The sequence below is a fragment of the Platichthys flesus genome, chromosome 4, assembly GCF_949316205.1.
Source record: "Platichthys flesus chromosome 4, fPlaFle2.1, whole genome shotgun sequence".
Taxonomy (NCBI): Eukaryota; Metazoa; Chordata; class Actinopteri; order Pleuronectiformes; family Pleuronectidae; genus Platichthys; species Platichthys flesus.
The window spans coordinates 17302531-17326714 of NC_084948.1; the positions used below are offsets into that span (position 1 = coordinate 17302531).

The following is a 24184-nucleotide window of genomic DNA, read 5'->3' on the forward strand; positions in this document are numbered from 1 at the left end:
CCTCCACTCCACCTGTCAGTGTCTCAGTCTCTCGTGGGAAAAGTTCCATTCTGCCGATTTTGCTGGATTGGGCCGCGTAAAATTAATTGTTTTTGTTGCAAGGCACGTCAAGTTAATTTATGCAGCACCATTTAGACACAAGGAGACTCAATGTGATATTGGAATCACATAAAAAACAAGACATTAAAGTTGCATTTAAAAAAGTTAACTACGTAATTATTCTCTATTCTTTAGGGCCAAAAACAATTATTTCAATTGCGTAATGTGTACGAGTGCTCCAAACTGTCACCATCACTCGTATTCTGGAAACTGAGCTACAGTGCCTGGAAACCAACCCAGAGCAATGAACAGGAAGTATGCTTCTAAGAAAAAAAATAGTTTTCCCCTTCCTCCCCCTGCATGTCTCTCCATCTCTCTCTCTCTCTCTCTCACCCTCTCTATCTCTCTATCCCTCTCTCTCTCTCTCTCTCTCTCACCCTCTCTATCTACCACTCTGTCCCTATCTCTGCGTTGCCCTCGTGTTTTCACAGGGGCCTGAGTCTGTTTCCTTCCACAGACTCCTGCTTGTTTTTTAATGAGATTTGAATAAAGACACCAGACATGTGGTCAGTAAACTCAAGCTGCATCACATCACAGGAGCTTAGCAGACAGAGACAAGAGAAAAGCTGACACAGGGCCTTTTAGAGTTTCTGCTCTCTCCTGCTTGGTTTTCTCCTCTGAGCCATTTTCCTCCCCAATCACCACCATTCTTCACTTTATTGCAGGGAGCATGATGCATTAGTGTACGCACAAAGCACTCCATTGAGCCCATTATAATGACATTACTGGATGTGAATGGGATTAAATGGGACAGGCTGAAAATTGACTGCACAAAATCATACTCCAGTTGCTGTTTATGTTTGCCTCTTGAAGGAATAGATTCACTGAAAAGCAACTTTCTCTTTTCGTTAACCAAATAAAAATCTCACTCTTGATTCTGTTTTTCCTTTCTCATCTAGACTCCATGTGCACGCCTTCCACCAGTCGACCCCCCCCCCCCCCTCTCTCTCTCTCCTCTGCTGCCTCTGCTGGTTGTGATTTGCTTCTTTTTTTTTTCGTCTCCGGGCTGGAAAAGAAAAACTCCTGAAGTCCAGCTCCTGAAGAAGCAGCTCTCTCCTTCCGTTACTTCAACCTCTCACCAGTGGCCGTGCAGCTCATGTAGGGAACATGTAGAGATGGATTTGATGAAGCTGTTTGCCACCGTCGTCTTCGTTTTGTTCCAGCCTGGATCCGCTTCTAAAATCGATGGTAAGCAGGAATGTTCGGTTTCAGACCGTTTCCTGTGTGTGTGTGTGCGTGCGTTTGTGTGTTTGTTTTGTTTTGTTTTTTTTACCGAGAACGTTTCTCCACTGTGTGTTATGTGAAATAGCTGATGTTATTTACAGGTTTTCCTCTGAGGGTTGACAGGGTTGTGACCAGACTCATCATGAGGAAGAGGCTTGATAATGATAAACAGACACAGACACGTGATGTGCTGCAAACTGATTCACTTCCCACTGGTTTCAGATCAGGAGGTTTTCCAACAACTGTGCTAACTACAAACTCCTCTAATGCAACTTATCCTGTATCCTAATGTAAGGCTGATACAAAAGCAACCGTAGCCATAATAACAACAGCATCTCTGTTCCTATTGACTACACAGCAGACGCCCATGTCTCATTGTCTGTGAGGGAAAGATGTCAGCAACGCATCACAGTGAAAATGGATTCAAGATTCTATAATTTATTGCCACACAACTCCAGTTGTTTGGAATTTGCCTCAGTGTGCACACTGCGAGATAACAATCACTGAATAACACATAATAAGAAAATAATCAAAACAGATAACCCCCTCCCCATAAAAACATAACATACATCTAGATGTAAAATTATCAATGGATGGTCAAATGAAGTGGTCCGACCTCAGGGCTATGAGATCTACCTGAGGAATCCTAACAACCCAGATCATAACAGATGAGTGAACACAAATATTTATAATAATAATAAATAAAAATGTCTCACTATTTATACTTTTCTCTCACATTTGCTTGTTCTCAGCTGTAACTTAAAAAATGTTGTTTGTGTAATTGCATTATCTTTAATGTGCAAGGCTGTTTACACTGTAATGTTCATCGAAGCTATTTTTTATATTTCTTTCATCCCCTTTGTTCCCCATCATGGGACAAATCAAGGATAATCCAAAGCTTTTATGAAAAAGGGAAATCTCATGTTCTTTACTACTGGGAATGCAGTGCAGCTTCCTGAGCCTCCAGCAAATGGACAAATTTATATAGTGTTTTTTCCAGTTCTGCAAAACTATTTACATTCTCACGAACATACACTGCCGCCAAAGCCATCAGGGTTTAGTGTCCTGCCCCTTGCATGCATCATGATGCAGAATAATAGAGCAGGGGGTTGTTTTTTTACCTTTAGACTACCAAGAATAAAGCCATAATTAACAAACTTCAGTCAATAACAAACCAACACATTGTGCTGCATCAGCAAACCACTGCATTTTTCAGACCTGCATATTTAAAATGTTTTTTTTCACTGTTTCACAATGCACCACAATGTGGTAAAACGTGAAATGACTTTTGCAAAGCATTGTGACCCCAACATTGCTGGTTCCTAATTTGTCCGTGGTAGTGTCGTTTCTTTATAACCTTCCTGCTATGTGCGGCAGGAGGTCTTTACGAACCAAACCTGAACCCATCATCTTGTTATCTCCCGGGTGCTTGACTGCAGGCCAAATGATCTGTCGGCGTGGGACAGAGCGGCCGTGCTACAAGGTGTCCAACATCCAGGACAGCAGACGGAGGGTGACCTTCGAAGATGCCAGACAGACCTGCAGGTCGGACGGGGGCGAGTTGCTCAGCATTGAAACCGAGAGCGAGCAGCGACTGGTCGAGAGGTTCATACAACAGATGCAGGCCGGAGATGGAGACTTCTGGATCGTTCTCCGCCAAAGCCCCCAGCGCTACAGGGCAGGGGCCACCATCCCAGGTTGCCCCTCACAGTACTATTGGCTGGATGGAAGCAAGGCCAAGTTCAGGTCTGTGTCTCTTTCTTGTGTTGCGACTGCATCAATGATAACCAATTAAGAGAGGGGATACAAAAAAAAGAAAATGTCAATGGAAAACCCCTGTTTTCAGTTATGATTTAGAAGAGATAATTGGGTTAAATGAAGTTTGCATGGGAGTTATGGAATTTGTAAAGTCCCTTAAGTGGAAAACCGCATGCGATGACGAAATCTGTCCAATGCTTCAATAAGAAATGTAATAAGAGGCTGAAACTTGAATTTTTTTCTCTGCAGGAACTGGCACTGGGATGAGCCGTCGTGTCGTGGTGAAATGTGCGTGATTCTGTACGATCAGTCGCCTGCTCCGCCTGGCGGAGATGGCCGTTTCCTGTTCCAGTGGAGTGACGTCAACTGCTACTCTAAGAACAGCGTTGTCTGCAAATACCCAGAAGGTGAGCGAGCAGATTACTGACACTGGGCTGTTTTGATTCTTAAATCTGTGTCTGACCATGACTGAAATGTGGCCAATGCTTGCACCAGCTAGAACTAAACATTCAGTGTACGAATGTGTTGTTGGTTGCTGGGTTTACTGTAATGCTTTGCTCTCTGGAAACCTGGAAATATATATCTGCTAATGTTTATAAGAAACCTGCTACCTTAAATATGACCTAAAAAGGACCCAGGAATCGGTTTTCATTGGTTTTAGTATCGCAACATTTTCGTTGATTTCTCGTTTCTCAGAGAATAATTCCTGAATCTTGGTTTCAAAATCACACATTTGTCGGTTGCTATTTATGAGTATGTGCAATTCGGTGGATATACAAATAACAATGCTGATGAAGTGAATTTCAAGTTGTCATAAGGGAACTTTAGGCCCTTGGCCGTGCGTTAGTTACAGTAAGTTTGAACCTTCTTGTAATCTTTTAGGGGAACTAAAACTGTAAAACAACCCTTTACGGAATTGATGTGCACATTTCATGTGTTATTACAGTAAGCATATCTTACTGTAAGCATTCTCTTATTTATGACCAGTTTAATTTGTGGATTCATTTTACAGCATTTTCTGTTGGTTCTTCTTCTCTCTGTTTCTGAATTCAAATGTTTTTTGAGCATGTATCTATGGACTGAATGTCTTTATTTGGATTAATCATTTTATGTTAAATAGAAAATCTGTCTGGATGACGTGATCTTCTTTTCTCTGTCCTCTGCAGAAAAAGCACCAGTTTTTACTGATGAACGGAACATGACACATGCAGGTACAATGTGCACTTGTCTACCCCACACATACTATCCATGTGTGCTTTATGTTCCTGTGATATAAAGATAACAAGTGACAGCAGGTGTGTTTATACATGGATCAAGAAACAACCAAATCACTTTTTTTTCACTTTAATGTTGAATTTTTCCGTTTCCTTTTGTGGAATGAAGACATCTAGTGGTAATAATGTATTAATGATTAGGTTGTCATTTCAATGATCTGCAGGTTACATGAACATGTTTTCAGCCTTAATTAAGAATAAAGACGTTGTCAAAAACATATGCACACTTATAACATTTACATCTATTGACATATGTTCTGAATTGTGGTAAAATCTTTTCAATTCTGCAATGGTTATATAAGCAATGACTCAGATTGAACTTTTTCTGATTGCTCCAGTTCCATCCCTGAGGCCCAAACTACTCTCAACTACTGAAAGTGACGACAAGACAAAAATAGTTCTACCTGAGTCTTCAGGTAAGAAAATAAATTTGAATCGGTTAATGCCCTTAATGTTTTTAGGAAATCTGTGTTTCGTGGTAACAGAATCATGACGTTTCCTAAATAATCAAACACAGAGGCCATGTTTTGAAGTATTTTATGGCAAGTACTGTGTTTTTCTTTGCAGTGTCTCTCTCAGACAACACCCTGTATGCTTCCTACATCCTTTATGCAACTGTTCCTGCTGTCCTGCTGCTGCTGTCTGCGGCTGCTGGCTTCTTCTGTTACAGAAAGCATGCGAAGAGGTAAAAGCAGAAAAGTGACATATAAAGAATCCTGTTTCTGAAAGCAGATTTACCAAATAGCATATTAAGGGACATTTTAGAAGAGATATATTGTTCTTTTTGCAGAGGTAGTTAATAAATTTGGGCCTAATGCTCTTGTTGAATATGTATTTATCAATATGGCACATTAATGCAGGTCTTTAATATCCGGCCGATGTAAGCACCCATTTCAAAAGGATATACTGTGTGTGAATTGTATACCTCTTAAATCCTTACAGCTTGCAGTTAGAAACATGTTGTCCAAATGTGGATAACAAATGTGATTTCTCACTTTATTTGCCATGTGAAGTGGTAATTCAGTCATGTTGTAATGATGCTGTCATGCTCCTTAATGTCATTTCTCTCATATCCAGGAGGAAGACAGAAACAGAGAGCTGCCCCAGTAGATCACAACCATGGAAGTCAACCACAGCTTCACTTTGTCCCATTCAAGGACCTTACGCCTTCAGTGACATCACCAAACTGCCTCACACCGCCCTCGACGCCAGCGCCACCGCAGACATCTTGACAAAGTTATCGTGCGGCCCCTCCCTGGACACCCAGTGTGACGACTATGAGAACGTGTCCTGCACGTACAAGGCGAGCGGCTTTGTGACCAACGACATCTACGAGACCTGCAAAGCTCAGAGTCGGCGCAGCCGCGGTCAGACTGGTTGGGTGGAAAACGAGATCTACGGATAAGGCTGTCGATGCCTATCTGCTCTCTCCCAAGTGTCTGTCATACTTCACTGCAGCTACAGAAAGTGATCCAGCCAGAGACAAGAACCCCATGTTCTCCATCCCTGTTTCCTTCTGTGCACCATACTGGCTGCTTGTGTGGTGTAGGGTTACTAAACAGGTGGCTGTGTCAGCCTGGTTATTTCAGGATAGATCTGTTTCCTGTGTGTATCTGCAGCGCTGCCTCCTCTGCATCCAGCATTCAAGTCTCATTACTCACTATTGCTGGGTTTCCCAAAGTTTGGTCAACTGTGACTCTGCAGTATATTTAGAACCAGAACTTTCAGAGAGTTCTCTTGCTCAGATTGTCAAACAAATTGTGAATTTGACCATGCGAAGACAATAAGATATGTTTAAAAGTCCCATTACCACATTTAATTATGTAAGAAGACAAGCCTGTTATTATGGTAGCAGCTTTGTGATGGTGAATCTATGCACAGCTTTGTTTTGAGCTAACAACCTGCAGATATTTAACTGGTATATTGTTTACCAAGTTCCACATCTGAGCTTGGTGTGTTGTCATGCTAACATTTGCTAATTAACACCAAAACGTAAGTATAGTTGAGGCCAAGGAATGTTATCAGACTTGAAGGTATATATAGTTAAGATTAAGATTAAGATGCATTTATTTATCCCAAACACATGCACAGGCACTCTCATGCAGGTAGGGAAATTTAATCTCTGCTTTTGACCCATCTGGTGCAGGACACACAGAGCAGTGAGCAGCCATGTACGGCGCCCGGGGAGCAGATGTTGGGGGAGTAAGGTGCCTTGCTCAGGGGCACTAGACAGGGTAGGGAGAATCCTCTTGGATTTTTGGACAGATCAATCCAGGTTCGTCTTTTTGTTGTTTCTCTGTTGAGTCGAACAAGAGACGAACCAGAGACCTTCTCTGCCCATAGTCCAAGTTTCTGCAAAGGGTCCAAAGCAGAGGGAAAGTATATATATGTATGCATCGGAATCAGGTCAGGATGGGACACACAAAAAGGTTCTCTGTTGAGTTCAGGTCATGTTTGGCTAGTTTTCCTATTAGCTTGGACGTTTTTTGGACAGAAAAATTAGACTTGAGCTGTTCTTCATTGTGATGGTGTATATGTCACTAAGGTCGATCGTCTAGACTCTGTGAATTTCAAAACTGTTTTACCAATCAGTGTATAATCGTTGAGAATTTCTAGAGGAAATGTGGAAAAACATGCAGCTGCTGGAAGCAACAGAGAAAAATCAGACAAAAATCCTAGGATTCATCATCTTGGGACGGTAGACATGCATCTATGTTGTTGAACAATTTAATGGTACACCAGCCTGGTGGACAGATGGAATGAGATAATATATTCAAACTTCTTTTTATATATAGAATTATTAAATATCCATCAAAAAAATTCAGTCAGTGGTGGAAATCTGATCTGAATCACGAATGAGTCAGGTCGGTTTAGTGGCGCAGCAAGTGCTGCTATATACGGCATGGTAGATTACACATGTAACCCTGGGAATAACTGCAAGTTTTGAGCCCTCGCGCAGGGTTACTCATCTTGTAAACAATCCCAAATTAAACTACTCAACCATTTTTCCATTAACTTCACTAGATATTACTGTAGGAGGCACAGCGACCGAGAAATTGCGTCGGCTCTCCACTGATGCACACGTCCTATTTAGGGACTATTCTGACCTTTTCTCTAAACCCGAAGAGCGGTGTGTGTGTGTGTGTGTGTGTGTGTGTGTGTGTGTGTGTGTGTGTGTGTGTGTGTGTGTGTGTGTGTGTGTGTGTGTGTGTGTGTGTGTGCGAGCCCCGATTTAAGGCTTCCTGTTTGGACTGTGATGTCAGGGAACAGGACAGGGCATGTGGAAACACTGATGATAGAACTCTGCTGACCCCAGTCAACTTCAAGTACCCCCCCCCCCCCCCCGCCCCTCCACTTGACTGTGCGAGAAACTAAACCACTGATTGTGACATAGACACCAGTGAGGACTGACCAGTTTCGATCAGGTCATCGCTGTTTGCCTGTGAAAGAACGTACCTTTGTCATGAACATAAAGATATCATGGTTGTGTCTCGGTGTGCACTGAGTGAGCACTGAGTGGGCTGTTGGTTCGGTGTCTCGGAAAGATGTAGTAAGCCAGGAGAGGCTGAGTGTGTTCCTGGAGAATGTTCGACAGGAAATGCCAAAAGCACATCTGGAACTCCTACATCCAGGAAGTCTATGCGTGACAGCAGAGGCCTTCGGGGCGCTGCTCGGCTCTGCCTGCTTAGCAAACCACGGTTCTGTGTTAGAACGACCACTGGGTGGGAATGTGCCCCGCGTCTCGGGAACATGACATGATTGTTAGGTGTGAAATAAAGTTTGGTTGCACAATATTGTGGTTGCATTCCTTATTGAATAGGAGTACGGGAATACTCAAGTGTCATGTGTGTTTGTCGCGGAGTGATGTCAGATGTGTGTGAATGCTGTCTAAGTACTGCACTGAGAAAATTTCAAAAGGAAATGGTAAACATCAGAAACCAATGCTCGAGTTTTGGCAAAGACAACATATTGGGGCTAAGGGGTTAGAACGGGGTCATGTTCATCATGATAACACACAACTGGTTTGGGTTATAGGTTCATGTTAGGCAACACAGATAAACAGGGAAACAGAGCCTCCCAGAAACCGAGCCTTTGGAATCCAACACTGGTCTATAAGGAAATGCGGGGCCTTGCATCAATTTTCAATTTCTGCCAACAGGTGGTGCTGGTGTGTAGCTGGACGAGCCTTTGTTGCTGATAAAATGTCTGGTCTCACACGAGGGCCTGCAGGTTACATTATATAAGGTTATATGTTAGGTCATATATCAGATTTGTACACGGTTAATGCAATTTTTTTGGTATGGATTATTTATTGTAGCGATGAAGACGAACGGTTTATTTGTTTTACGGGATTATTACACGCGTTGAGAGATGCATGTTTTTTTTCATTCATACTTGCAGAGAGCTTGGATAATAGCAGAAGCGGATAGAAGGAACGTAATCCTTTTTTTGTCGCGCATCCTCATCATCATCTTCATCATTGCCCTCATCATCAAAGCACGATAAACACCTGCAGGGCGACGCTTCAAAGTTTTACCCCCGCGCCGCGATCAAGGAGGCGCAGGCGAGCAGACCGATTTCCAGAATAGCAATTTCACCGGTTGACGTAAGAGATGGGTCCGGTCGTCCTGGCAACCAATTGGCACTAGAGTGTGGAGCGGCTCCGTGGCCCCGCCCCCTGTACAAATACCCCCATGGCTTTGACGTCAATACACGTCAACCCGAGAACATGATGCCTCCTCTGCGAGTCCGCCCGTGCACTCCGCGGCTGACAGAGGCTCCGCGCAGCTGAGACGTGACCGCGGTATTGTCGCGGAGGGGGAACGCGGTGTGACGGCTCAGCTCATGGCCTGCTCCGGACAGCGTCGCCACACGGGCTCCGGCAGAAAGCAACTTTGTTTTTAATGGACGCGCGTCGAGCGGCGGCGGCAGGGGGAGCGGCAGCGGCTGCGGCGGCAGCAGAGGCGGCGGCCGGCTTGTTCTACTTTCGTCTTTATCTGTAGCGGGCGGCCCGAGCGAGCAGCAGCAGCAGCGAGCCCCGTGCGAGAACCCCCCTCCTCCGGGCAGCGTGTCCCCCTTAACCCGCTCGTCTGGCTACCTCCTCCTCCGCGTCCACAAACAGTCACATTTAGAACAGCATGGTCATGGCTGACAGTGTCCAGAAACCGCTGATCCGGGGTCCGGTCCGAGTGGGCTTCTACGACATCGAGCGCACTTTAGGCAAAGGCAATTTCGCCGTGGTGAAGCTGGCGAGACACCGCATTACGAAGACCGAGGTGAGTGAGTGAGTGTGTGTGAGAGTGTGTCAGTGTGTGTCTGTATGTGTGTGTTCTGTGAACTAGTTAGCCCCAAAGCTAACTTGGGCTACTGTTCAGCCCGAGTTACATAACTTTTCTCATGTTGTGGCGGACACCCCACCTATTCACAGCGGCATGCGCGACGCCGCGTCCACCTCGGGCACGAACACAAACTTGGACCGGGTGACGGCCCGGTCCCTCCACTCGGCCGCTCCGGTGCTTTCACTGCTGCAGGTTCAGGAGCAATGACTGAGAGCACGTTCACCCCCCCACCCTGCCCCACGTCAGCTGCACATCACTGCCAGGAAGAGCACTGACCACCGGTGCTGCTTGGAAACACGAACTGTAAACATGCGTGCGTTTTATTTCCCCTACTTCCAGGCCCATCAGCAGCATACACCTGCACTCCCTCCCCGCTAATGACCCAGACAGTGCAGCGACTCAGAACGAGTATGGCGGGTGTAAACATGCCGCAAATGGGGCGTACATGCATGCAGCATGGGGTCGGTGGTCCCATTATGCAATCTCAATAATGATGTGATTTACCGGTGTCCTGTGCCAGCAGTGCCCGAAGAGCTTTCCGAGGAGCAGGGGCATGGCATGGCATGGCCAGAGCTGTGTAATTGGAAAGCAGCAAGTGTTCTGCAGACCGCAATCCACTGACACAGCTGTCTGGGTCTCCATGTAGTTCGGAGAGGGTTTGATGGTCCCACTGAACGCTCTCAGGTGATGCAGCATTAACGGGGTTTGGATTGAGTTAATTTAAAGCTTTATGTCATCTCTGTGCAGAGACACATTTCGTGAATGGTACCCCCGAGTGCCATGCATTTTTATGGTACTGACAGAGACACTGAGATTCAGTGTGAAGATTGTCTGGCCGGTGTGAAGAAGCTGTGTTGTGAGAGGCAGAGTGGGGGGTGTAAGGAAAATAGGCCCTGAGGTTTGTGAAAACACAGTCGCAAACTTTGATCTTTGATCCTCAGGACCTCCCAACTGTTTGTTGTGGAACATGAGCAATCGTACTCTACAGAAAAACCAAGATCTACGTCAGCCAGACGAGACTCTTGGTAGGTTTAATGAAAAGCAGGGCAAGAGAGTGGCTCCTACCGTGTTAATCTTTTCATTCAAGCCTAGTCAGGTAAACACTGCACCAGGGGATTTCACTGAGTGCCTTCAGCCAGACTGGCGTTAGGGCCTACTGAGAACGTAGGGGGTGGTTTGCAGGCCACTGGTTTGGTGGAGGTCACTGATCACTGGTTGGTACAGAGAGCCACTGCGGACGCTTGGTTTGACCAGAGCCAAACTGTCTAGTCAGAGTGGCCAAAGCAAAGCTGGAAAGGGAGGCTATCAACTTTATGTGATGCCATCTGCCTTGAGAATATGCGAGTGTAACAGGGATACTGCCTGGTAAGAGAAACCAGAGTCTTATGACACATTAAACAGCAGATCTGATGCGTGTGTGTGTATTTAGCATTGTGTACATTTCCAGATAAGTGTACCTGTGTGTGCATAACCTACTTTCCTACTCATGGCCCCTGCGAGCTGTACTGAACCATTCACACACCATTATGTACATTTTGCAGCTTGTGGGTTCAAATCGTGTAGACCTGTTCCCATGTGGTCCCTTGAGTTTATCCATCCTCCAAAAGAGGCTAAATTTGTTTTTTAACTCATTATCCTCAAATGACCTTGTGCTAAGTGAGTTCCTAAGAAGTTGTATGTTTGTGTATGTATTGTTGACAAGAGCTCTGATCCTTTCACGTAATCCTTCACTACTAGACCAGTTGTTTTAGTAGAGCTACTGACTTGGAGCTGATGTGCTGTTAAATGACTCAGATTCCTCCATAGGATTTAACGCCAACTATTCGCTGTCGGTACTGTGGGTAGGAAGATAATACCGGAAAGTGTTCACCAATAAAAAACATTACCTACTGCACATCTCTAAGTGCGAACTACAAGTAGATGAAAGGAGATCAAAAGGAGCGCCTGTAGGATGGAGGTATCAGACTTCACCTGACGACTAAAAACAAACTGTGTCCTGACGACAATGATCACACCATGAAAAAAATGACTCCATATTTATTTCAATGATGCCACTGCAGTGACACAGCAGGGATATTTATTCAAAAACAATTCAGAGTAATGTAGCAGAAAATGTTACACATTACTCAACTTTTGCCCTGACACTGGGTGACATCAGCTGGCAACGCACCGCTAAAGCAAGCCAAATACATGCACTTGCACATTCCTGGTAAAATACTTGTACACTGTGAACAGGGCGGTTCTACTGTTTATATTATGGCTGCCAAGATGGAGGATAAAACGATCGTCAGTGTGATAGAAGACTGTATTATAAACTGCTGTGCAATGTTTTGGCATCTGGTCATTCTTCACACTCATGGATCTGTTTTATTCATCTCATCTAAAGCTGCATTAATGATTACTCGCGTGATTAATTGCTGCAGATAATTTGTTATTGATTAATTATCCCTAAAGCTCCAATTTTCAAATTGGCTGTCACTGAAAGCCAAGGCCAAATAGTCCCCTATTAAATCTCATATAAATTCCCTAGATCTGGATTTTTATTTTTCGATTAACATTAACATTGCACACACACTTCATCTGGTTCCATTAATACATATTTTTAAGAAATTAAGGCAAATGTTGTAAACCTATTTTATCACCATGTTAAAGAAAGCGGGAAAAGAAGATCCTGAATCTGCCCCCTCTTCTGGATGCGCACCAACATTGAATAGCTTCTTCCCTGACCCATACAGCCTTGTTCCACCAAGTTTCGTAGAAAGCAGTTGAGCAGTTTCTGCATATTCCTGCTGACAAACAAACGGACAGGGGTGAAAACATAACCTCCCTGGCAAAAGTCAGTTTACTATCTAAGAACCCAAGAATAACAAATCCTCACCCTTTTGCCGGTTTTATTTAAACAATGACTCAAACTGTTTATCTAATCGATTCAGCCCCAGTCACGCAAGTACCTGAAACAACGCACTAATGTCTGCAGGACCCTAACGTAGTCTGGGGTCTCCCGTTGTTTACTCGTCCAGCTCGACTTGGAACACTTGAGATCACACTGACAAAGTGTTGTTTATGAGGCCATGTGAAGCAGAGATGTTAATGTTGCCGTGCTACGTACCAGGCGTCGTTACTCAAACCCAAGAGTGTTGAGGTTGTGAGAGTGCGATTTACACCAACACGTCATTTTGTGGTTTTGTGTGTGTGCGTTTGTGTGTATCCAGCAAGGCATGTGCTTGCTGTACTTTCCTATCATGGCTTAATTATAAAAACTTGTTTATGAAGGATTCCGCTCAAGCTGTTTGTTTATCTTTTGTCTCAGAACCAACTCTCCACTTTCACAGCTGAAAAGAACACACTGTGTCCTTCTGTTATTTGGAGAGTATTGAAATGCTGTGTGTAGTAGCGTTTATGTAAGTGTGTTTGCGTGTGTGGTCTTTCTAATTGCTCATTAATTCTGATTACGGGTATTTATAGTTGTATTTTTGATGCTCCATCATTCTGCAGGTGGCCATCAAGATCATTGACAAGACCCAACTGGATGCTGTGAACCTGGAGAAGATCTACAGAGAAGTTCAAATAATGAAGATGCTGGACCACCCCCACATAATCAAGCTCTACCAGGTGAGGCATCCACACCCTTTCACTGCCTGAATAAAAATAATGTAGAGCTGCTTTCCAGGCGGCATTTATTGCGATTTTGTCTGTCCTGGGAGAAGGATCTCTCACTTGCTGTTTTGGGTAATTTTTCAACAGGACAGAGGATGATTGTGAATATGGGCTATGATTAGGATATGTGATCAAATGTGGGCTCTTGTCTCTTTTGTCTATCTGTAATGGAAATGTCTTTGTAAGTTGTTACTCCGCATTTTGTAATGATATGTGAGAATAAACGTTTTCACCTTGTTTTTTCTTTTCTGCATATTATTGAAGTTTTTTCTCTTTCTTTTCAAGCTGTGTCAATCAAAACATTTCCTGGTGATTTGTTGTTGTCTTGGTTGTTTGGATCTTACTTTCTTTTGACATACCTCATCACAGCCCTGTGCACTGATGATAGAAGAATGTCACTATTCATGTTTCCCCCATGTTTGCATACAAAACACAAAGAAGTTAAAAAAAAAGTCATTAGAGAATCGGTTTTCAATTGTCCCAACCATCTTAATTGCTTGCCTGGCAGCTTATTAATTTCATGCATCAATGCCGGCGTTTTTTCTTACTGTTACCCATTGAAAAGCATTGACGTCAAACTCAAGTGTTCACCCTGATGGAGGCATCCAACAAGGAGAATTCATGGCGTAGAGTAAAAAGTGATCACTTCAGAAAGAAAGATGACGCACGTTCTATTGTCTGTAATTTCAAGTAAGGGTGTTAACTCCAACAGTATGCCGAAACCTCTGTCTACGCAACAATGGCTTAGCTTTCAGTAATGCCATGTATTTGACTCTCTACGCACGAGTGCCACTGCCTCCCAACCGAGAAGAATGTGTTTACCGAGGGTAAATATCTTATGTGATAATGACATTTGTGCCACGTCGACAGGCTTAGCAGGTCTTTTCTTTGACTAAGAAAACCTAATTTAAAAACAGTGGTTAACCAGTGGAGCTTCAGAGCACCTGAGTCAAACTCTTGCAGACTGGGGAAAATAAAAAAGGGCCTTTATTTCTCATAGATAACTTATGCGAAAAAATCCATAAAGGAATCAATGAAGAAGCAGACCAAGGAGCAGATTCGTTAATGGCATTTTCATGTAAATCTTATCAACTCCCAGACTTAAAAAGGTCCATCTGAACCTGCCCAAATTCACAGACATATTTGTGTTATTGATTTGTTGTCCTGTTATTGTCTTAGTTATTCTAAGGGGCACTGTAATCATGTAATGATGCATTCTGCTGTGGGTCCAGTGTAACATCTGCTGAGAAAGCCCGGAATTAACTTTGCCTCTAACTAATCGGTGTCAAATCAGTTTTGCGGAGCAGAATTCGCCGTCGCACTCTGTTGATCCTCACTCCAGGTACTTTAGCAGTTGTGGTGTTGAAGCACAGCACTAATCCAGGTCATTCTCTGATGCATTAGCAAACAAATGCTGCCAAGCAGAACCTGCCACCACTGGATAGTTTAAGATATGAGAGCTGAGTCTCAGTTAATGAACGACTGACTCTACACTGCGCTGTGTGTTTGTTCTCCACACTTTGTGAAGGTGTGACTGGCCTAATTCAAACCACTTAATGTTAGTAGGTTTATATGAATTAAATGTGTGCAGTGTCATTTTCTATTTAGGCTAGGTTTGGAAATCTGCACCTTTTTAATCACAATTACATGTATCACCTGAAAAACAAATAGATTTGCTCGATGTTAAAAAGCATTTTTTATTCTTGTCCATAGCTCCTGTCTAATTGCCCAATTATGTTATGTACTTTGAACTTATGGTTGATATATTTGTGTCTGGACAACAACCGCCACAAGAAATTCTACAGCAGGACGAGTGCTGTTCTTTGTCTAACATGCATGACAAAGCTGAAAGGCAGAGCTGCAACAAGATGGGAATTTCATGAAGAGTTGTTCACTGTAACATGTTGAGAATTGGTGTCTGAGGACTAGAACAGCTTCGCTAAAGCATCATCAAGCTGATGAGTGGATGGTTAGGTGAAGTTAACACAGTCGAGTAACCAGCTACTGCAGAATAAAGTGCTGCTGAACGCACAACAAAGTGGAAGCTTGAAACTCTTTGGTTTGTGCACATCATCCTCTGGACATATTGAAATTTCACATTTCAGTTCACGGTTTCAGTTCTTGGTTCCATCGAGACCTGGCTCACAGAAAAGACTTTGAAATGTCACAGTTGAAAAATACCAACACTCAATTGACAGCAAAATATTTGACAAATCTGAGGTAGATCAATTATGTGTAATATTTCGTCATTGTGCTTACACAATGCAAAACAATGTGTTATTGCCCAGCCCTAGTCTATTGTATTCAGAAAAGCATCATACACATGGCTTAACTGTAAACTGAAATGTTCTGCGTCATTGTTGATTTTTGAAACACATTTGTAATTTTAACAGGATTTCTTGCTGCCGAAATTTGCTGTATTTTTTTCAGGTCAAGAACAGGTTAGCTTGATGGTCTCTGCAATGGTTCTATTAAAATGACGCCATCTCACTCTCAGTAGTGCGAAGTGTGCTCAAGGGATTTTTTTATAGAAGTAAATAACATAAATGTCACTTCTCTTGTCATTTTTATAGTAATTGGTGTGAGGAAGTTAACAAATTTAACATGACCCAAAGTTTATATTGTGAAACGATTTTGTTCTGGTTGTTGCACTTTATAGACGTGTTAGTGTGGCTAAAGGAAACTTGTTTCCCCCAGTTACTGTGATGTTCACTGTCTGGCTCAAAGAGCCCGACCACCAATGACTCAAACTGTTTTTGGTGATGCCGTTATGTTACATAAGACGGGTCCTGTTACTTTGTTTAGGGGAATGAAATGAGTGTTCATTATCATTACACAACCATGTGGCACTGCTCCAACTTTTTGCTGTGTTATTTTTGTATGTATCATTATCCTCAACAGCCCCTCCAACCAATCAGCACAGGTCAATTAGCGATTTCCTTTTCAGTCTCATAAACCTTGGCCCCGGAGGGAAGCACTAGTGAATGAAGACACACAGAGACACAGACAACCCAACTGTGGACCCCACTCTAGTTTACCGCTTTTTCGCTGACCCCGCTCTTCACTTCCTTTCTCCCGCTCATATCTCACCATCATCGGATTCTCTTGAGTTCACCACTCTCAATTATTCTCGACCAGCAAGTCTCCTTCTCTCAAAGTAAAAATACTTTAAAGTGTCAAAATTATCATTGGATGTCTTTTATGAAACTACAAAACCATGTCTTTCAATACTTTTTCACAGGGATACCTTTACAAAATGAATGCTTCATTTTAAAATCAATCAGTTACAGGAAATCCTTGAATAAATTGAGGATATTGAGTGGATCCTGACACCAAGTCAATATCATCTATTCTACAATTAATGTTCACATTGTTAAAAGCATTAAAATAATTACCCTATTTAAGTTTATGATTCATTGACAGCCTTGTATTAAACAATCTAAAAGCATAGCCTCTATGCAGCATGTGAATAAGCACAGAGACAACTCACATTCAGATGGGATCAGTCAAGCACAGATTTAAATGGTCTTCAAAATTAATTGCTATTATTTTTATTCTTGGTTTGGCCAATCAAACTCAAAACACATAAAATTATTACTTGTTTGGCCAGTTTCCTGGAACAAGCAGCATACTGTTTAACATGTTGAATATCACCTCCAGCAATAGGCAGTGTCAGACCATGTGACATGAAGCTAAACACCAAGAGCAGTTTGCATTTCTTGGCACATGGAATTTGATTTATGAATCATCCACTTGCATTAGGAGTTATGACATGACAGATATATGGATTAATGTATTGCGCCTATAGTCGGTACAACAGTTACTAATAAATGCTCCACACTGTGTACCTAATGTATTATCTTCACTGAATTGAAGTGGGACAGTTATTATTTTCAGTACAGGTAGGTTTTTACTGTAGCTGCAGGCTTGTTATATAAATGGTAGTGAAGTACAGTAGTCACTTTGTATTTATTACTCTTACACAAATCCTGTTTAACTTCATTCATTTCTAAAAGAAGCATCATCATTGTATTAGCTTGAGATGTGACCTCTGGGATAAACCTCAGTAATCCAAAATGATCTAGAAATTCATAATTTAGAATGAAATAATAACAAATAAATGCATGTTAAAATGTATTTTGTCGAAAAACTTCTGGAGCTTCTGAATCGATATAAACATTTAAACGAGACACATAATAGTTTCTTGCTTATGTGAAGGTTTGTAAAGTTCAAAGTCCACAGTAAAGGTGTGGAGCTTTAGCTCACTCCCACAGGAAAATTCTCCTGAAGCCCCTGAAACACCTGATTAGTTGTCGAGCTTCTGGGGAATCTTAATGTCATGCGTCATCACAATTCACCAGCTTTGCATAATACACACCTAGTGGCTAGTCTGACGTGCCCCCAAACAAAGCCAGGTAATGTGAGAGCAGAGGCCCAAATCTCCTACACATGCTGGAAGCGGTTGACCAATCACAACAGAATCTGCCAACTGGCCAATCAGCGCAAACTGGCCAATGTTGGGTTGCAAAGGCTGCATTCCACTTATGTTAACTGGTGCCAGGTCCCTGCTTCTGTACTGGCTCACTGGCAAACCTAAACTAAACGGATTCACTTTTATAACCTTTAGTTAAACCTGGCCTAATGTCTCAAGTCATAATGTCCACCATGAGAATAGTTTAATATCCCAAACTTGATGCTGTGCCATATTTATCAATCGGTTGTTTTCCACAATACATAGAGGACAAATGTGTTTGTTACACAACAACCAAGGCCGAACAAAGGGAGAAAAAAACTGGCTTTCATTTCCTAAATCCATGAATCGGTCAGTGTAGCAGATGGAAAATTGATCATAAACAATGAGCGTGGGATTTCTGGTGTGAATGTCTGGCTTGCTGTGTCTGATTCATCCTCCCTCTCCATCTAATTCTCCTGTCCGTGTTTCACTCGATTCATCTCCCGAGTGTTTCTGTTTCTAAATCCGTTCTCCTCCTCCTCCTACACAACACGGCACCATGTGAGGGCTGAAAGGTTTAAGTACCATTCAAATATACTCGGCAGCACCAACTGTCCACCTCCATTCTCTTACATGGTTACCATATTTAGACCCTGTGCCATTCATGCATTTTGTTTTGCTCATGACTGTGTGGAAGCCAGAAGCTGTGGTTTAACCACAGAGTGTGAGGCTTGTGAATAGTTGTGTAATATATTGGTGATTTGTATCTGTTGTTGTAAATCTTGTTTTCTAATTTGCTCTTGTTGCAGGAGGGCATTTATTTTGATTATCTGATGATAATGTTGAAAAGTGGTCTTCTGTGTGCATTCACGTTCACTCTCCCACTCTTTCTCTCCCTTCCCTCGGCCCCCGCTCCTTTGTTCTCTCCCTCACAGGTGATGGAGACGAAGAACATGCTTTACTTAGTCACGGAGTACGCCAAGAATGGGGAGATCTTCGGTGAGTCATCTTTTCATGACCAAGATCAGTCTGAACTCAGTTTCTTACACACGTTGTCCCACCCAGTTCATGTACGTCCTCCCCATATCAGTTGCACACCAAACAAATCTGCTCTGTTGCGTCAATCATGTTTTACAAACAAGGAAGTATCAAAGTCTCGTTGAGTTTGCAGCGCTCTTACGGTTATGCTGGCCTCTATCTCAAAGGTCATAGATGGAAAACTGCGAACACTGTCCTAATATGGTCCTTGTCATTAGCTGCAAGTAATTGCCGTGCTAAATGTGCTGACATCGTTTCCTGTCGTGTAAATGACATCACTGGCGGCCTTTGAAGGCCACAGCGAGGCAGCCTCAAAGAGAAAAGAGACGGATTTATAACTGATTGTGGTGCAGAATCACATGCTGCTCGCTGCTTTACTGCTTAGATGTTCCGATTATGCAAGATATAAAGATTAGTTTCAACCTGCTGACAAGCAGTGACGTCAATCCTCCATGTTCATTAGTTCATGATACTGAGATAAAATTCTACTTTAGTTTCTGCTTTTGACTCAAACTGGTAGGACCAAAAGAGCGAATCTGCAAAAGAAGCAACAAAAAAGGACCATCTTTACGAGACATGATTTTATAAATAATTTGTAACTTATGTGGAAAGATTACAAGGTTACATTAACTTGTTTTGGGAACTTTTGTTTGCACAATAGAAAGTGTTATAACCAAAGTGAAACATGTGACAGGAAATGTTAAAACACTGCAGGCCAATACTGTAAACTGGGCCTTTCCTAATTCAGGAGTTTTTAGTTTTTTTCATCTAAAAAGGTAAATAATAATTTACAAACAAAGTTACAGGAAAAATAAGCGATTATATAAACAGATGTTGTCCCAATCAACTGCTCATAATGACGCTAGATTCAAGATGTCACTCAGAAGAGATTGGGTCAAGAGGAAAATGCCTCAAAACAAGCTGCATGAAAATCTTCAGAAATTTACAGAATTAACCAAAAATCATTAATAGACCAGTTAAAACCAGTGTGCCCCATATACACCAATATACAATGCATTTCATCATTTTTGACATTTAGGGCAGATAGAAAAAAATATTGTTCCTTTGCAATAGACAACAATTTCCACTCAGTCACTTGCCAGTTTTTTAGAGGCAAAAATGCCCTAAAAGGGAAGTGGGCAAAAATGTACTAAATGAGTTCCAAGTGGAACAGTTTGATCATACAAGATACAATAATTATTTTTTTATTATATATGGTACGTCGGTTGAACTGTTTTACTTTAATGATCTGAAGTTCAAATAAAGAGACTTGTGCACAAGGGGGACAGACAAGTCAGAACTTGGCAAGAATATTATATGAAGATAACACATTATCTCAGTCTGCCATAGAACGACATGCACTCTATCGCTGCTGCACACGCCCCTCAATTTGTACAATGTGTATGCACTTCAACCAGTACACTAGACCCCGATAAACAGCAAGTTTGTTGCACCTTTTTTTATTTTTATTTAAAAAATGTTTGTCTCTGAGTATGTATTTGATGAGAAATATTGCGATTAAATATAGAAGGATTATTCTTTTCAAAATCAAAAATTTCCTGGAATCCTCTCTTGCAAACATGAAATACTTTTACCTTCAAAAATATCCCGAATTACCACACAAGTTTAGACCTGTCTGAGGTGGACAAGGTGTAAGTGGCTCATGAGTCATGATCCACAAAAATTATTGGCCTCACCTATTAGACTGTCTGAGAATGTTAGCACTCTAACCTACTTCCAGACACAGTAGCAGACAGACAGACTTACTCCAGCAATAGTCTACGGTAAACGTATTGGTCTTGTCTGCCTGCCGGCCTGTGTTTCTGTCTGTGTCTTTGTAATTCTGAGGCCAGTGTTCCACTTGTGATGTTGACTCAGCAGCAGCAACTCCTGCTCCTGTGACCTAGTGAGAGCTGGGAAGCAGACACAAGAAAAAATGAATGAGAAAACGGGAAGGAAGTGCAGACGTGCGGAGAGATTCATCTGCATCAGAACATATGTCACAGCCATTTCAACTCAACCAAGCAGCACATTCTATTAGCCCAGACAACAGGAATTCCAATGTGCAGTTTACTCGTAATGGAAATTTGCTTTCATTCAGTTCGATGAGAAGATCGATGCCACTCTCAAAGCTCTCGTAGTGCTAAACACGAAGTTACTGCCAGGAGAAGGTTAGCTTGGCATAGACCGAAAGCTGAGGGAGCTAGCTCGCCAGGTTTATCGTATTACTACATGTTGTACTACAAGTTTTATGTTAATTAGTTTTAGAGGTGCTGGTCTTTTTCGTTTTTAACCTAGGAAAGAGCCAGGCAATCTGTTTGCAGTCTTTATGCTAAGCTAAGCTAACCCTCTCTTGGCTATAATTTTACATGCCTCTTTGACACCAAAGTTAGCAGCATTTTTTAATGGGAGTACACCAGCCATAAAAAGGTTAATGACTCCTTAACCATTGCCAGTAAAGTTGGCCTTTCTTTTCAGTGTTGCGTTTTGCACGAAACGAAAAATGCTGTCCATAATGTTCGAAATACAAAGTAATTTGGCCCGGAAGTGAATGCCGATTTGTATCCATCCCCAAAACCAGATATTATTGTGTGTAAGTGTTTTTTTGAGCATTGGAAAGGGGACGATATATTCACCCTACAGACATTAGAGTGCTGTCAGTCTTCTCATCTAACTCCTGGCAAGACTGTTCCTTTAAACAACCGATAACGATTGGATTAACCTCATTTTCAATAAACCATAGATCTCTCATGGATCATCTCAGGATATTACAAAACCATTGTGTCCTGATTCTTCAGACCCCTCTGCCCTGATTGCACAATGTACTATAGTTATATAAGACATTCATATGTCAAGCCAGGCCATCAGCCAGGCAGACAGCAACTGGTCGCTGTAGCGGCAGACTAGTATTACAGTATTCAATCTCACCATATCGAACAATTGTTACTGATTTCCAAATGTGCTTGGTGGAGAATGGCTCGAGTCATCCAGTCATGCTGCAAATCCAGACAAATGGATAAGCTGCCAGGTCTGATCTCCAACCTCGTCCTCCGCTATCGCCCTCCTGAGAGTTGCATCGGATTTTTTCCGACATGACGGATTACTCAGGGCTGCTCCTCGCAATTTGTTACACAGAGGAAGATGGGAAGTTGTGGATGCTGAACAGCCCAGCATGTTAAAGTGAATCAGTGAAAGTGTGTGTGTGTGTGTGTGTGTGTGTAACTGTGAAGACAAAGAACCTGGGTGGGTGGGCACAGCATAGGAATCCATGCCAGTTCGTGTATGTGCCTTTGTGTCTGTAAGACTGTCTGCCGCTCCATAGGCTGCCTCACCACCGCAGGATGGATCAAACCTGGAAATTGGGTCAACCACAAATAAAGAGGAATTGCAGAGAGCAGACGCAGGAGGAGAGAGGAGGTTGAAGAGAATAGAGAGGCGAGAGCAGGGGACATCCATTTGAATTTGGAAGGTGGTGGGGAAATGTAGGGCACGCATATTTAAGAAAGCACTGCTGGAGAGAGGGGAGTATAATAGCTGGCAGTGATAAGAATCACTCATGCAGATCTCGTGTCTGATTGATGGGAAGGGAATGAGACGGGCAAACTGGTTGATTCCAAAGGAATACTTAGGCTATTTTTTTATTTACTTAAGCTCTCAATTTCTATTTCACCACAAACCTTCACATCTGGGTCAGTTCTCTGCATCTGTAAGCTGACGGGCTGTGACAGCTTTCACTTTGAAGACCAGAGGAGTAAAATATAAATTAATAAAGGATAGGATGCTCAAATTAAGACCTGCTGTTTGGTATTGATTAACATGAAAAGTAAAAAATGTCTTAAAAAATAAGTTTCAAGGTGACCAAATATAAACGTAAACCTGAGGCATATATGCTAAAAAATGATTCACAAGTTCTCTAGTTTTAGCAATTAATTTGTAAATGTATAAAACCTGAAATCTGGATGTTTTACTGTTTATTTTTTTCCAGTTTAAAAAAGTGATATTCACTTCTAACCTTTCACAAGGTCGTCTCATCTTTTCAGGCAGCTAACAGCAATCAAATGATTCCCTTTACTAACCATTTCACAAGATGTGCAAAATATATTTGAAGGACAACAGCCGATGTGGAGAATATACATATTAAACTTAGGTATAGTGGCCTCAATGTTGTCAGATATATGGCAGTCCTGACCAACAACATCATTTTCCATTAAATGCATGTGCATACACACAGTTTATTAGTCAATTATGTACTTTTATATCAGAGTTACAACAATTTGTCAAAGCAGCAAATTTGAAGATTTGCTGCTTTTCTTTGGTATAAAATAAATTCTTAGGATTTTTTAGCGTTTTTAATGAATATATCAAGCCGTCTGAATACATTTCCTGGAGCAGTGGACATTTTTTATTTTCACTTTTTCACAAAGACAAACAAATCTTATATGTTTGGCAGATTAATCAGTAATAAAATAACTTGTGTCGGTATTGCAGAGTAAGGTCTTGTCAAAGTGGTTTACACCGGTAAAAGTCCAAAGGATGTAGCAGAAGAAGTAAAACCCCCCAAAACACAGTTAAACACATTGAAATTCCAAAGACTAATAACTAGATGTCAATAGTAATGAAACCACCAAGACAACACAAAATCAAGCCTATGAGAATACATTTTATTGTTCAGTCTGAAGGTATCCTAATGCTCTGATGCCCTGACCTCCTCTGATAGGCCTACAACACAAAGCCTTAGTTCTGGTTGGGTGAGGTTCAGGATCTAAAGGGATAAGAAGTATCTTATACTAATTGGTCATTACCTCCACCAGATAGGTTTCTTTTATAGTAGGATTACACAAAATCTTCTGAGCCGATATCTTCCAAATATTGCTTAACTTTAAGACAGATAATGATTTTTAATTGGACCATTTCCTTAGGTGTATGATTGTCCGGCCTTGGCAGAGGTATGTACTAACTACAGATGCTTTAAATTCCATTAAAAAGCATCTACACTGTCTGACAGTGCAGGGTTTGGGTGATGCTTGAAGGGTGCAGGATTCTCTTGATATTTACAAACAGTGTTTCCAGTTGAGTGACAGGCTGCATCTTGTAGCTTTTTAAAAAAATGCAAGAAGAAAAATGCTGTGCCACAATAAGCCTGACATGTTGTTCTACATTTTAGCTGGGGCAATTTGTTTGTCTCCTTCAGTGATTGCAAACATTTGGAAACCCAGTAGTTTTTTAGTGATAAATAAATCAGCACATGTATAAATAAGATTTGTTTGTTTTTTACATGTCTTGCATTCATACAAAATATCAGTCCTTCTCTACAAAAGTTAAACTAAACTAAATAGATAAAC

General features: G+C 42.0%; 2 protein-coding genes across 3 annotated transcripts in view; both read left to right on the top strand.

Moving 5' to 3' along the window:
- Positions 1 to 1113: 1113 nt before the first annotated feature.
- Positions 1114 to 8149, top strand: laynb (layilin b). Its single transcript, XM_062386690.1, has 7 exons — positions 1114 to 1287; positions 2763 to 3069; positions 3331 to 3488; positions 4248 to 4292; positions 4694 to 4771; positions 4923 to 5040; positions 5433 to 8149. Exons 1-7 carry the CDS (start codon positions 1215 to 1217, stop codon positions 5758 to 5760), a joined length of 1107 nt encoding a protein of 368 aa, XP_062242674.1. The 5' UTR covers positions 1114 to 1214; the 3' UTR covers positions 5761 to 8149.
- Positions 8150 to 9082: 933 nt separating this feature from the next.
- The window catches only part of sik2b (salt-inducible kinase 2b), a 44363-nt gene continuing 29261 nt past the window's right edge, over positions 9083 to 24184 (top strand). For both annotated transcript variants that reach the window (XM_062386466.1, XM_062386467.1), the window contains exons 1-3: positions 9083 to 9631; positions 13190 to 13306; positions 18740 to 18803. In XM_062386466.1, coding sequence (XP_062242450.1) covers positions 9494 to 9631; positions 13190 to 13306; positions 18740 to 18803 — 319 coding nt within the window. In that variant the 5' untranslated portion in view covers positions 9083 to 9493. The remainder of the gene's footprint in view (positions 9632 to 13189; positions 13307 to 18739; positions 18804 to 24184) is intronic.

Excerpts from the sequence above, each read along its gene's own strand:
- laynb (XM_062386690.1), top strand. The coding sequence starts at position 1,215 with ATGGATTTGATGAAGCTGTTTGCCACCGTCGTCTTCGTTTTGTTCCAG. Across the intron at positions 4,293-4,693 it reads ACGGAACATGACACATGCAG|TTCCATCCCTGAGGCCCAAA; the intron begins GTACAATGTGCA and ends TGATTGCTCCAG. Across the intron at positions 5,041-5,432 it reads TACAGAAAGCATGCGAAGAG|GAGGAAGACAGAAACAGAGA; the intron begins GTAAAAGCAGAA and ends TCTCATATCCAG.